Consider the following 15,620-nt stretch of genomic DNA (forward strand, 5'->3'; position numbering starts at 1 on the left):
ATGTTACCACATAACACATGACTGGTCTTGCATACCCTCCAACATGACCCATTCCATTAGGTACAAAATGCTCTGTTGCCAGTGGCAATTACAGAGGTTGGACTCCAGCACAGTCTAAAATTCAAAGAGGGGGAGTCACATCAACTTCCAGTGAGTCCAGGACAGTGATGTTTGTAGTGGCATTAGCTGTGGCTCCCCTTTTTGAATATTGGACTGTGCTGGCAGGGAAGTCCAGGAATAGAGCATTTTGTACCTAATGGAATGGGCCATGTTGGAGGTTATGGTCTTGGTAGAAAATGTTGGGCACAGCTTGTAAACATTACAACACTGTAACCATGGTGATGGTTAGAGAAGCTGTAGTTTAACCTTCAGGTTTTCAATATTCCTAAAGGATGAAGCAACAATTTTGCACTTTTTCTGCCAATCATACAAATTGTTTTACAATTTTGTAGAAGACATTTTAGCCGGGTGCCGGATGACTCACCGACAGTTGGGATTCTAATGGTCGTTCTTCCGACATCGGAATCCTGACTGTCAGGAGCCCGATAGTCGGAAACTCGACTTACACAGGCTATTTGTCCTTGTAGGGGAACATGACCCCATAGAGGGAGAACAGAAAAGGTGGCATTTGCCCCCCTGTCGGGCTCCAGACAGTATACCCTTTAGCCATACACATGTATCGACAATTCCTGGCCTGATTCTAGCAAAAAAGCAAGCGACTGGGCAATTCCAAGTTGCTGGCAGGTGGGGCAGATGTTAATATGTGTCAAGAGATTAAGGGGGGTATTCAATCCTGATTCCGATTGTTGGGATGCTCCCGACAGTCGGACTCATGGCCGTTTTCTCCTGCTTCCAACATTAACTCGACAGTCAGTATACAATGGTCCAAGTGTCGGAACAGCCATGGATTGGCGAAAAGTCTGCGTTTTGCAGAAAAATGGCCACAGATTCCTCAATCCTCCGCCGTTTCAGAATAGCCTCCCTAGGGTAGCGGCCTGGATTAAATATTGAACAGATGATATTTCCACCTGTTGGAGAATACTAAATTTACTAAAATGGGAGTTCTATTGTAGATGGGATGTTGGCCATAGCAAACTTTCAGCTATTATCTCCTAGAAGGTGCTAAACAAATAAATGGTATCATCTGATTGGCTGCTATGGGCAACAGTCCATAATAGAACTCCCATCTTAGTAAATGTACCCCTTAGATTTGGGAATGAAAATCTAAATTGCACTGTAATAATAAAGCTGTCTAGCATTTGTGGTCTACATGCAAAAAGCAGCCAGCATTTACCTGCACAGAAAAGATATTACCCACCCAAATCTAAATCTCTCTGCACATGTTACATCTGCCCCTCCTGCAGTGCAGCATTGTCCATTTGCTTGCTTTCTTGCTTAACTTGCAAACATGAATTTAGCCATATGATATCTTTAAGATCAATAAAAAATGTATTTTAAATTTCACATACCCTTGTTAAATGCTTTTATTCTGTCTGTACATTTTAATTTAAAAAAATGTGTTTTTTTTTTCCAGCATCTGCTTCTCTGTTACCGTGCTTTGAAAAGATGACAGTAAGCAAACTTTTCTTTTATCATTTGTTTGTTGGATGAATGATAATGGTTATCCCCCTGGGATACAGTAGTTTCTAAAAACACTTTGCTGCTCAGTTATACCCCTTTTAGACCAAAACGCCGGGTCGCACCCGGCTTTTTGGACCCTGGTTGAAGCCGGGTGCGACCCAGCGTTTAGGGGCATTTACACCGGACGGGCTTAAACGCCCGCACCCCCCCTCCCGCCCCTTCCCGGCGCTTGAAGATGACAGCGCGATGTCATCTTCAAGCGCCGATCGACGCCGCCGTACCCAGAATGCTGCTGGGGGCAGCCCAGCACTAAGGTAAGCTGCTAGGCTGCCCCCAGTCCCCGCGTGCACCCCCCCGCCATTGGACAGGAGGTGAATAGATGCCGCACACAGGCATCCGTTCACCTCCCTCCCCCGCCGCTGTCTGCAGAGTATAGCAGACAGCAGCGCCGGCTGTCAGTGTCAGACTGACAATCCGTCCAACCTGCGGACGCTGCGGTCCGCAGGTTGGACGTTCCCCATTCATGTAAATGGGAGCCGGGTCATCCGACCCGGCGTTCCCATTTACACCGCCCTCTACCCAGGTCCTAGCCGTGTTCTACCCAGGTCAGGACCTGGGTAGAAGTCCCGTGTAAAGGGACACGGCGTTAGGGATTTACACCGCCGAAGATCCGGGTCTGACCCGCCGCTGACCCGGATTTTTCGGCGGTGTAAAAGGGGTATTAGTGGGCGGCATTCAATCTGTGCCGCTATGTCCGCCGGTGGAAATAGCGACACTCGCCTATTCGATGCTGCCGTTTCCGATAGCAATGAAGGCTTTCAGATTGGGCTTTTTTAAAGTTGAATCTGAATTGTCAGAAACGGACGCTAATTGTCAAATTAAGATAATTTGGTTTACGTTTCCAACAAAATGCAGCCGATCCAACACTTGACAGTCAGATCATTGAATACTGACTGTTGAGTTACAGTAGGAATGAGTTGAAAATGGCCATGAATTCAGGACTGAATACTCCCCAGTATATCCAAATACTACTTGATGCCCCATGCGAAACACTAGTTGGACTTTCGAGAACCAATGTCTCTATTGTACGCATTTTATTATGATTTAATCATCATTGTTTAAATGTTATACTTCTACACAATAAATAGTTCTTAAAAAACAGTTATTTAGTACAGGTTGAATATCCCTTATCCAAAATGCTCGGGACCAGGAGAATTTTGGATAACGGATTATTCCGTATTTTGGGAATATTTTAATATTTCAATGTTGTATCTTGAGGTATCTTGCATTTACATGTTGTACAAATACATCAAACACATGAAATAAACACAAATATTTTATTTGTGCATAAAACAAGGTTTCAAAACATGAAACAAAGTTTGTGTACAATCTCAGGCACTGAATTTAAATGCCAAGCAATCATTGGCTTGCACATATATAGTGCCAGTTACATATCATGTCATCAGTAGTGCTGTTGTCCCCAGAATTTTTTAGCAAAAAAAAAAGTTTTTGTTTAATTTCTGGAATGTATGGTTTTCGGAATAATTCGGATAACAGATATTCAGATACGGGATGCTCGACCTGTACTTAACACAATAACTCCCCCAAATCTAAATCAGAGAGTTATTTTGTTTCTTAAGTACCGACTTCTTTATTTTTACACTGCAATATATATCTCACTTTGAAGTAAAACCCCACCCAAATCTAATTCTCTCTGCACAAGTTACATCTGCCCCACCTGCAGTGCACAGGGTTTTGTCCATTTGAAAAGGAATTTGCCTTTGCGAGTGAACCAGAATAACCCCCTTTGTACTTTCCCAGACCTCATAATTAAATATTCATTGCCACTAGTAACTTACTGTACATCGGTACATAGTAACTTGCTGTACTTATGTCGACTTTTTGACTGTCGTGGTTGCCATTGTCGACCTAATGCTTGTGTAGATCTACCGACCCTGTCAACCAAAGCCATGTCGACCTATTTTTGTCGACATGTCAACCTTTACTGGTCAAAATAATGCATGTCGACCTAATATGTGTGGACTTAATGACCATATATAAACACTAACCCTTAACGCAGTCTAGATTAGTCCAAAGCAGCTGTTTACAATGCATATTAACATTCAAAACATTAAAATAAGGTCATGTCAACATTATTCCAGTGCTGTAATTGGAAATTTTGAACCTAAGTCCATTACAACATTAAGACAAAGGACAGGATGTAATCTGGCTGAGTTTTTCGGCTGTGCGAGATGCCGGACGAATTATGACATTTTCTAAAAGGGGCAATCACTTATAAGGCATGGCATGGTTTTAACCTGTAAGTGATTGCCCCTTTAAAAAATCAGAGGCATTATATTCTGCCCAATGTCGCAACAGTCAGAGCATATAACCAAAGTTGTTTTTTTTTCCTGTATTTCTAGTGTTTTTATTAAAAATATAAAAAATGCCATATTAACTACGTAGAAAAGTGCAAAAAGTAAACATATATTACTCATATCTCATCTAAATGTGTACTTGCATTTATAACATGCGTATGTACATAGGCTTGACACAGAATAACAGTATATTAATAAAGGTATTTTTCTCTATACAGCATACACATACTGTATAATATACTGTAAGAACAATAATAAACTCACAAACCTAAAAGAAAAACATATAAACAATTATAATAAAAAGGTTTTGTGTCAGTTCCGTAGTCAATGTGCCAACCAGTCTACTGGTTTTCCATAATTGGGCCTGTAGTTTCCATGATCCCAGAAATTAATTTATTAGTTTGGATTATGCAAGAAACCTTTGATCTTTCAATTCTGCAGAACAGAGGGGGTTTGCAGGTGCACTATGCACTCATTACTGCTAACATATATTCCTTTTATATTTCATTTATGGGGTTGTTAGCATACATTTGGCCAAAGATATGTACCTGCCCACCAACGTTAAAGTCACCTCTTTAGGGCAGGTCTCTAGCAATATGGGGTTCATGCCTGGGCAGGGCACCCCCCAAACCAGTCCATCAAAACCACCCCAGGGCATCACATAAATAAAATATAGATGTGAAGTGTAATAGAGCATAGTGTCATAGAATGTAGGGTATGTAGAAGCAACTAATAGTGATAAAGGTTGTGTCAAAAGTAAAAAATTGTGAAAAATGTGTCTATGTGTAAAGTAGCGATGCCCTGAAGTGGTCCAGCCAGATAAGCCCAAGGGGGCCCCACACCCAGACAATTACCCCAAGAAAACTGACATTTATATGATATCAGGACCTTTAAGGTGCTCATACACTAGTAAGATTTATCTTCAGAGCTGGCTGGTTGGAACAAAAACATGGTTATGGATGAGTGACAATTTGTCAGTTTTCCATCATTTCCAAGCAAATGGACAACTGTCATTTGCTCTCATCCATAACCATGTTTTTGTTCCAATCAGACAGATCTGCAGATAAATCTGCGTGTGTATGGCCACTTAAAATTATGCCTTGATCACAGTTGTGCAGTCATTGCTAGTCCTTGCTTAAAAACATTTGAGGGTGGTGGGGGAGGGGTGCTAATCTAGGAAGAAGCACTCTCAGTCTTCAGGTGTGTACGGATACACAATATAGAATTTATCTTTCAATTCTGTTCAGAACAGAAATGTAGGAAAGATTAATGGCTCTATTCCGCATTCCTTTTGATATTGTCCCGAATGTTATTGGGCAAGATCAATACAACTTTGTATTTGACCATTAATCACAGTAGCAATAAACTTTGCAAGGACAGCAATTGCAGTAACATACTGTTCCTGCAAAGCACTATTTCTTGCTTTGTGCCAGTGGCGTAACTATAACCCCGCACACCCCTCGGCGTCGGGGAGGCGCTGAGTAATTGAGGGAACCGGGGGTCTGCGGGGCTGTTGCTGCGCAGCACTGCCGCTGGGACCTGCTTACTTCCCACCACCTCTGATCGCCGCCGTCGCCAGGACCCAGAGATCTACTTTTCAGCGCCCCCTTACAGCAGACACCACCCTGTCGGCCAAGGGGGGGGCGCTGATTTTATAGTCACGCCACTGCTTTGTGCATGCACAGTCATGCATCTTTCAGACCTGAAATACAGACCATACTGTGCTAGGGGATTCAGTATGACTTACCGACGGACGTTTGACCGACAGTCATTATACCGACAGTCAACACAGTCAATACCAACACGATCAATATACTGACATTCATTTTACCGACATGTTCAATTGACCGACATGGTCAAAACACCGACGTGGAGCAACTGTGTAATGGATAAAGTACAAGGCAGGCAGCCCCTAACTGTCATGCTACAGGCTGGGTTTGAGAAATTACAGTACGGTGCCACTTTATCACTCTTCAAATCTTAGTACATCTGATCCACAGTCTCATATGCTAAAATAAGCCAGAAAATAAGAAGGGGTGATCGAAACCTCTTTTACCCTCCTCTTGGAAGCTGGTGTTCTTGTGATATATGCAGCCAGTCATGGCAGTCCCAGCTGTGTCGGTGTGGCACTTGGTCTCACAGTGATTTAAAGCACTTACAGTATACTGGGAAATGTGATCTGGCTGGATTTACTAAAAAAAAAAAAATACAATTTCAGTGAACCCTGTAATTTCAACCCCAGCTTCAGCTGGCGAATCACAGGGCTCAGATGCAAATTGAGGGCTTCTGCACAGCTTTCTCTGCCTCCAGAATTAGTTCTGAATGGCAGACTTAAAATTAGGCCTCAAAATGTAAGCATTAATTTAGCAGTTTCTTTACTTTTTCACTTATAGCCCAGCATATTTCCAGTTATAAAAGGTGTTTAAGGATCTACTGATCCGGCCATTTGGTGATAAGAGAATCATTTTGTTTATTAGGTACTGTAGATATTCATATTCTTCCTATTAAGTGGTGTTATAGTTTGCTAACCCCTGATACCAGAGGCAGAACTCTGGGAGGCAATGGAGTCATCTGCCGCCGGGCTCCTGCTCTCAAGGGGGTACCTCTCCACCACTGCCAGTTTAAATCCATTAATTGAAAGCCATCAAAATAGCTTCTGTGGCTGAGTTCTGAAATATATATGTGTTCTCCCTCTCTTTCTGTATCTACATACAGTTATAATATATATTTCATAACAGACTATATATATGTTGAATAACGTTGTGTGTGGGGGGGGGGCACCAATATTCATCTTGCCTCCGGGCAACTGGGACAAACTTAGGCCACTGCCTGATACAGATACATCTTAAAAACAAGAAAAGTATAGGTATATTATATTATATAAGCTTAGCCAGTACATTATTTTTTTCAGCAAGAACAAGCAAGAGCAGTGGTTCAAGAATATCTTGGAATGGTTGAAATATATGCAGAATTAAAGGTATGTTTTTTTTCCATTAAATACTCTCCATTTTTACATTTTTTAGTCCTTTGAAGTCTCTTTAAATCGCATTCCTCTGCATGTTAAAGATTGACCTATTTGCTTGATCATGTTCTTACATATTGCATTCCTCACAACTGCCCTGATTTTCTCACATGAAAGTAAAACTTTTTTGGGACTGTCCAGTGTCCCACAGTCGGCAGCAGTATCCAGCGGTGGGGGGCAGTAGGGAGCCCACACTGTCACTCGCTGCTGCAGAGCAATGGGTAAAAGATGATGAGCGCATGCTCAGGGCTGCAACTAGGAAATTTGTGGCCCAAGATTGGTGACTGATTTCCAGTCCGGGCCCCCCCAATCCCCCCCCCCCCTCACCTCCCCACATATCCCCCCCCCCCCCTCATCTCCCTAGATGTGTTAGAAGGGCCCCTTCTCCCGTATACTAGGCCCGTGAGGCTCCTATGCTGATCCCTTGCAGGGGTTAGGCTGTCCCTTCTATGTTAGGGAGGGGTCTGTCGGCATACTTGTGGGCAGTACTTGTACACACCATCCAAGATACTTCCACATCTGCCGGTCACTGTATGAGCTGTGTCTGCCTCCATCCCTTCAGCGTCTGACCTGGTGCCTCTAGTGCCACACGTGTCAGGCGCCGACCGCATGCAGGATCTGGTGGTATCAGCCAGGGGTCTCACTGCGCTTGGTCTCAGCTGCTTCCTGGTGTCTTCCCGCCTGTTGGTGGCTGCAGATTCCCCGCTCCGTCCTGCACGCCGCTCACACAGGTACACGCGGCTGTCCTGCAACACTTCTCTTGTCCCGGGGCCATCTTCCCTCTTCCGCTGCTTACACGCACCGGACCTTTCCTTCAGCCGCACACTGGCTCCCTATTCACCTCACCACACTGCCCGTCCTCTTCCGGGCCAACACACTCCTTTGCGCTTCTGCGCTGTCAATCAACTGGGTCTCCTCACAGCAGCAGCACAGCAGAGGGTTGCCACAGCGGAGGGTTGCGGTAGGGAAAATGAGCTGCCTGGACCCTTCCAGAGGCCGGGGCCCAGGACAGCAGAACTCAAAGCACCCCCCTGTCGGTGGCCCTGCGCATGCTCACATCATCTAATAACTGCAGACAGATAGATCGGGGGCATGGCCAGCAGCTCACAGAGTGACATGGCTCACGATCTTGGGCATTTCTAAGCCACACACCATTCCCTGAGGCCTTTTTGGGGCCACATTGGAGTCTGCATTATTTTAAACAATATTGCTCACGAGAGTGGAAATGAGCGATTTTGTTTAAAATATCGCTCTGTGTGTATGGCGTTTAGAATTATATCACTGGAAACATGAGCTGAGGCTAGTCTTCCTCCTATCCCCCTAGTAAGTATACCTACATACCAGTGGTGTAACATTAGCGACACAGAACCCGTGGTGGCGGGGAACCGCAGAGTAAGTGTGTGCACTGGGGGGGCTACTGTTATGCTGCACCGCTTCCAACTGCCGGAACCTGCCTTACCCAGCCGCTTGCAGCCACATCTGTGGTCAGGCCCGCAGATCAACTTGTCTCTGGTCACGGTGCTCCTCTTGGCTCCTAATGAATAATGTCCCACACAAAACATCTACCCCATTACAGCAGGGGCCTCCTCTTGCATCCTTTAAAACGGTCTGCTGTTAGGGGCAGCCATTTTGTGAGGGTCATTTTTCATTAGCAGGAGCCAGGGGGAGCACCAGGACTGCAGGCAAGTAGATCTGCGGGTCCTGGCTACAGATGCGGTAGCGGCAAGAGGAGGGGTAAGGCAGGGTTGGGGAGGGTCATAACTTGACTGGAGGGAGGCGGTGCTGCCAACATTTTCTGGCAGGAGGGGTGCAAATTTTGTAGTTACCCCCGATTTTGTAGCACCCCCGATGCCTAATACCCACTCGGGAAATGAGCAATAAAAACTAAAACAAGCAAATGGTGAGAGAAGATATGCAGTATAATGAGACATGATTGAACTATTGTAGACTGGATGGACCACCCACACTTGTTTACAACAAAAAAGTACTTTGACCCTGGTGCTGGTTACAAGAAGAAGAAAGTAATGAATTCAGTAAACTTTAAGAAATAGATTTCCAAATCCAACTCAAGCTTTTTATGAAGACAAAAGATACATAAATTGCATAAAAAAATGTTTACTTTATTTTTTTTGGTATGATTGAATTATTAACAGATGTTATACAGTATGTAATAAAAAAGGTATTTACTTTATAGCAAAATGAATGTAACTATTGCAGCAATTTACTTTCCATACTACTTACGATGATTTGGATTTTCTCTTGTTGCAGGACAAAGGCGATGAAAATTCACCGGAACTGTTTCCTGTAAAGATATGTCTTGTAAATACTGCCTTCAGAGCTGTGGTAAATGGAAAATCATCTTTATGTATTTGGGGATTCGGGGATTGAGGTCGCTTAATCATAGCGGTAAATGTAATGCCGAACAATCCCTGCTTCCCAACTTTTTGGCTTTTTAAATTGGGACCGGCCACAACGAAGGCGTAGCCGGTCCAATAAGAGTATGACAGTGTGGGTATGGCCTTGGGCAGAGGGGGTGTTTTCATCTCTTTGTGGGAGTGCCCAGTGCCCCCCAAGCAGCTGGGCAGCCGCCCTGGCTCCCAGGCAGGGGCGTAACTAGATATTCCTGGGCCCCATAGCAAAAGTTTTTAAGGACCCCCTATTTAGCAGTTGATGATGACAACTGTATGTAAAACATATTACTTATACAGTTTGTTTCTGTGCAGGGCAATTACTGGCTGCTTTATTTTTACATTGCACACACACTACATCTTATTTTTTTGGCGATTTTTACAGATAATCGGCCGCAAATCGGCCGATATCGGTCGGATACGCGCTCCTGCAGATCTTTTGCTAACTCTTCTGATCTTAAGGCCCCCATACACTATGCGATTTTGGGACGATTTCATCCGATTTCGGCACTTTGCCGGGGAGTGATGATCTGGCCGGGCGGTGATGATCATAGATATCAGCACAGCTGCGGGACGGGACGCGCAGTGGCGGGTATTAGATTTTAAAATTCCTGTCAAATGACTAGCCGTTCTCTGATTGGCTGAGCTCTCAGCCAGCCAATCAGAGAACGGCCAGTCATTTGACAGGTATTTTAAAATCTAATACTCGCCACTGCGCTTCCCGTCTCGCAGCGCTGCCACCGCCGCTCGCCACGCTTCGGGCTGGCGTTTATCCTGAGGGTGGCGTTAACAATGGGGGGCATTTAACATTGTATGGACCCATCAGGGTGGTTGTACAATCAAAAATCGTATACCATTGCATTGTATGCCATTGTATGGCATCCGATGCGATACAATATTTTATTGTACAATATCGCGTCGCATCGCATTGTATACCATATTTAGTCTTATGGTATACGATGTGATGGGCATCGTGCTAGGAAACAAGTACAAAATTTTAAAACATTTTTATAAACATCAATGAAAACATCTGCAGGTGATAAGTATACTGAACCATAGATGGTTGTCCCATCTCAACATCGCAAAAAGTTTCCTGGCAGCTGCTCCTCTCTGTAGCTGCTAGTTGTACACAGGGAAGCTGAGGGCTGCTAATTTCTGCAGCTGCAGAGTGGGAGGTGCCACCAGGCTGCTGGGGGAGGGAACAAAGAAACAGCAGCCTTTACTGATTGGTTGCATTAGATGCATCCATGTCTGGGAAAACCCAGTCTGGATGCCACCATGGCAGATACTGTAAGTGGTTAAGTAGTTTCATATCATTATTATCTTAAGCATACAATTCAAGTAACCAGATAACATATAGATGAATGTCAACAGTATATCATATATTTTCTTATGAAATATATACCTTTATGTATTATTCTATGCATTAGTACATGCCTTTGTTCTATAATATTATAGGTGGATGTTTAAAATATGTTTTTCTGTTCTCTATAGAGACTTCTGGCTATTTTCAAGAACTGTGACAAAGACATAGTCTTTAACGAAGTGGTAAAGTATCTGTTTAATTATTTAATGCTAATTAGACTGATATTAAGGCAGCAATATATAAACTAATAATACTGCCATAAGTACTATAAACAACAAAGTATAACTGGATTTTAGCTACTAAAATTGGTAATGTAATAAACCCCTGGCCCCTATTCAGGTCCCCATGGACTGTGGTGTATAGTGCAAATACCAATGTTTGGTACTTCGTGCATACGCCAGACCTGAACTATGCGTATGTCATGTGCAGTATGTGGTGGACACGAGGCGGCATCAGACTATTAGTAAGTGATGGTCAGCTGCCATTTGGAGGCAGACAGGAGACAGCAACAGACCCAATCTCTCAAAATGAAGGCATGTCATCGACATTGCAGGGGAAGAGCGATGATGACAGAGTTTTCCAGGCCTCTTGGTGGCTCTTTAGGTGGTCGACGCCAATGGTGTTGATGCAAGCAGTAATATCAACTCCAACCCAATGAGGTATTTATAATGGGTGCAGTGTGCGCGTTGCACAGAGCCGGCCCTAGGCATAGGCAAAATAGGCAAATGCCTAGGACAATTGGAATGCCATGGGGAACAAGCAGCTTCTGCTGATTAAAATGATATGCATCATGCTTATATTCTGTGTGTGAGTGAGGCTGTATCTGCATATGAAAAAGTGTATTCATGCAGGTACAGTCGCACACAGAATATAGGCATGCTGCATATAATTTTAATCATCGGAAGCTCTTTCAGTGTCCTGGTCACATAATAATGCAAATAAGATGAATTTTCAGCAAAAAAGGTGCCCAATGTTAGCAGAGCTGGCCAGGAGCTGCATGGTGTATTGAGGCAAGATGTATGAGGAAACATCTGTATCCAAGCAGAGGCAGAGGTCACAGTGTTAGTGGCTGTGCGAGTGCTCTGTGCAAGTGGGTTGGTTGTGCAATAGTGTTTGGCATATGTGTGCCGTGTATAGATGCATTAATAATGTGCAACATATGTGTAACAGGCATTAATAATGTGCGACATATGTGTAAGGGACTTTACGTTTGTCATTATGTGTATAAGGGCATTAATAAAGGTTGGCATAATGTGTAATGCGCATTAGGTTTATAAGGACATTAATAATGTAGTGTATGTCGTGTAAGGGGCATTACTGTGTGGTATTATGTGTATAAAGGCATTACTAATGTGTGTATAAGGTGCTCTACTGTATGGTGTAACATACTGTATAGAATGGGCACTACTGTGTGGTCTAATGTGATAAAAGAGCAATTCAGTGTGATGTAATGTGAATAATGGGCACTACTGTGAGAAGTAAAGTATATAAGGTTAAGTGGTACTACTACGTGATGTAACGTGAATAAGGTACACTATCGCATGATATAATGTGAATGAAGTTGCACTAATGTGTGGCATAATTTGAATTGGGGGTACTATTGTGTGGCCATGCCCCTTCCCAGCGAGAACACACCCTTTTTTGGGATGCACGCCAAATGTGCACATGGTTTTTATTTAAAATACAGAGGGTAGGAGCACAAAAATGATGACTGCTGTGATGAATGATGATGGTGCTGGGAAAGGGGAGCAGGGTCAGAGGCGGAACTAGTGGCAGTGCTAGGGGGCACTAGACAAAATCTTGCCTAGGGCATCATATTGGCTAGGACCGGCTCTGGCGTTGCACACTGTCCCCGAGTCCCAGGTGGAGCCCACACCGCATATGCTGCATCCATTTTTTGAAGTCTCGCGAGGGTGTAGCAGTGTTGTGAAAATTTCCATAAAAATAGCTGCCATTTTTCCGGAGATCTGTACACTAGAGTCTGAGAGCTCTAGTATTTAGACTCTGCACATGGGCCTCTCCTGTCTTAAAATGGCCCTGCTCCAACCACATCAAAATCAGGCCCCCAAAGAGGTGCATTACTTGCCACTTATAAAGCCTTTACAAAAGATTTGCTCTGTGATTTCAGTAATGACATAGCTGGCATAATTATTATTTTCTATTTTTTTAGCAAGCGTGTCATGCAAATCTTTATATATCATATATGTGATTATAGAAAGAATTTTGCTATCAAGGGGTATGGGTAAAATCCGGAATCGGATAAGACACCGGAATGCCGGACTGGACATCAAACGGAGCTTGTAGTATCCGGTCCGGGGGTGTCCTGTCCGGGGGTGCTCCATCTGATGAGACTGCTCTCGCACCTGTCACCTGGGAGAGGAGAGGGGGGAGAATACAGCCTCACCGCATGGTCCGGGGGTGTAATAAAAACTGGAACGGTCCAGACCACACGGGGAGGCTGTAATCTCCCCTTCCCCATGTCCCTGGTGTGAGCAATCACAGGCATCCCCCCGGACAAGACACCCCCCGCATGGGACACCCCTCGGACCAGACACTATAAGCTCCGGAATGCAGAGTTTGATGTCTGGTCCGGCGTTCCGGTGTCTTATCCGGGTCCGGTTTTTACTTAGTCCCCTATCAAGGATGTCTACCGCAGGGTATGCGGTGCAAACAGACCCACACTGCACATCCTGCTCCCATTTATCCAAAGGTTTACCCCTCTGGAGTCCCAGGTTGGTGGTAACAGTGCTGCACAATCACCAGGAGAATGATGTGAAGTCTATTTTCCAAGCATTTTATGTGTGTGCCATTATAAAATCACCAGGAAAATGGCCAACACTATTTTCCCAGAGACCTGCTCCTTTGCACAGTGTTAAGGTCATCTAGTGACCCTAGTGGTCAGAGTCTGCTGCCGAGCCAATTAGAGGAGAGGAGGTGGCCTGGATGGAGACTGCCCCCTTGTCTATTAATATGCCTCTGTTTAATAGTTTACCTGAAATCCAGCTCCGCCCATATCTGTATCAGGCCCATTGTACAAGCTCCAGCAGAATCTAGTGTACAGTTATATATGTAAACTGCTCATTTTTTATGTAAAGAAGGATCTACTATACTAAAATATGTTTGTGTTAACAGCTGAAATGCCTGAAGTTTGACGAGAAAACAAAAGCTGACTTAAGGGTGTATTTTAGGGTAAGTTTATGCTTTACTTTTGTATAATAGAAGACCAAACAACATCATAATAGAACTCCACCTTTTAATAAACACTTTTTATATGTACATGGAAGGGCAGAGAGCAAAATCCAAGGCTTGGTTTAGCTACTGTATGTTTGCAAAGCTAAAAATCACACAACTGGAAAAAAAACATCCTGCACTGCAGGTGGGGCATATGTAACATGTGCATAGAGAGAGTTGGATTTGGGAGTGTTATTCTGTTTCTGTGAAGGGTAAATACTGGCTGCTTTATATTTACACTGCAATTTACATTTCAGTGTGAACCAGGGTTGCCTACCCTCCCGGATTGGCCGGGAGGATCCCGAAAATTGGGTCCCCCTCCCGGCCCCCCGAAAAGGTGGGCAATCCTCCCGGATTCTCCCTCAGCCTCCGCAATCTGCCTGGCCGCCTCCCTGTTTTTCCGCGATTTGCGGCTTTTCGTGGGGGAGGGGACGTGGCTAAATATGCAAATCGTGCCATGTAGTCCCGCCCCCTCCTCAAAGTCCCGCAAATTGGGGGGAATTTCAGTGCTGGGGGTGGGGCTTGATGATGTCTACATCAGGCCCCCGCCCCCAGAAGTGATGCTGTCAGTCTCCTCTCCGGGCTTCTCCCGGAGAGGAGAGTTCAAAAGTAGGCAAGTATGGTGTGAACACACCCCACCCAAATATAACTCTCTCTGCACATGTTACATCTGCCCCACCTGCAGTGCAGCATGGTTGAATACAATTGTATCATACTTGCCTACATTTGAAAACTAATTTCAGTGAGATTATAGTTGGTAGTAGACTTTTACACAGAGCCCCAATGAGGGGACGTGTCATGCTCCACCAAAGGGCGTGTCTAGTTCCATATATGGACAGATTGTGAAAAGAGATTATGAACGTGGCACCTAGAAGCATTGGTGTGTACTGCTACATCTGAGAGGAATATTGACTTATATCCAAATGTAATTGAGCCCAACAGCAGTTAGTAAGAGCTACTACACTTGGTAAAGTGCTGGGAAATGGTGCTGATGATTCAATGTAAATGTATCTGTCTCTCATTCCTTTTTCCCCGAAAAAATTAACAATATAATGTGGGTGAGGTGACATGAGGGAGATTGCTAGACTAATGAGAGAGAGAGGGAGATTGCTGCTATGTCAGGGAGTCTCCTGCAAAATGCAGGAGGGGAGGTAACTATGATGTAACAGTGTAATGTGGGCTAGGTGACATGAGGTAGATTGCTAGACTAATGAGAGAGAGAGGGAGATTGCTGCTATGTCAGGGAGTCTCCTGCAAAATGCAGGAGGGGAGGTAACTATGATGTAACAGTGTAATGTGGGCTAGGTGAAATGAGGGAGATTGCTAGACTAATGAGGGAGAGAGGGAGATTGCTGCTATGTCAGGGAGTCTCCTGCAGAATGCAGGAGGGTAGGCAACTATGAATTGTATGCTTTTTCGCTTTGCTAAACAAAGCTGAATCAGGCCCTCAGTCCTTAAATTTCACAATTGTTTGACCTTCCATCCTTTTCGCAAAGGAAATCTGCTGTTGGGTTGTGGGAATTTGCATGGCAAAGCGTCTGCCAGGCCGACTGTAAACTGTTTCATATTTGTATATTGTACTTTCAAGAATGGACTTCACATTGCTATTGTAACACACAGGTAGTGGCGTAATA

The 15,620-nt window shown here is 44.3% G+C and overlaps 1 protein-coding gene across 2 annotated transcripts in view; it reads left to right on the plus strand.

The window, feature by feature from the left end:
* Positions 1–1,537: 1,537 nt before the first annotated feature.
* Positions 1,538–15,620, plus strand: part of LOC146041975 (uncharacterized) — a 32,640-nt gene continuing 18,557 nt past the window's right edge. Inside the window, exons 1-5 of one of the 2 annotated variants that reach the window (XM_083161864.1) lie at positions 1,538–1,572; positions 6,871–6,936; positions 9,250–9,324; positions 10,884–10,937; positions 13,888–13,944. In XM_083161864.1, coding sequence (XP_083017990.1) covers positions 1,567–1,572; positions 6,871–6,936; positions 9,250–9,324; positions 10,884–10,937; positions 13,888–13,944 — 258 coding nt within the window. In that variant the 5' untranslated portion in view covers positions 1,538–1,566. Of the gene's footprint in view, positions 1,573–6,870; positions 6,937–8,719; positions 8,882–9,249; positions 9,325–10,883; positions 10,938–13,887; positions 13,945–15,620 lie in introns of those variants that run through there. The other variant, XM_083161865.1, reaches the window with a different exon arrangement.

This window comes from Crinia signifera, chromosome 19 (assembly GCF_055691185.1).
Source record: "Crinia signifera chromosome 19, ASM5569118v1, whole genome shotgun sequence".
NCBI classification, from domain to species: Eukaryota; Metazoa; Chordata; class Amphibia; order Anura; family Myobatrachidae; genus Crinia; species Crinia signifera.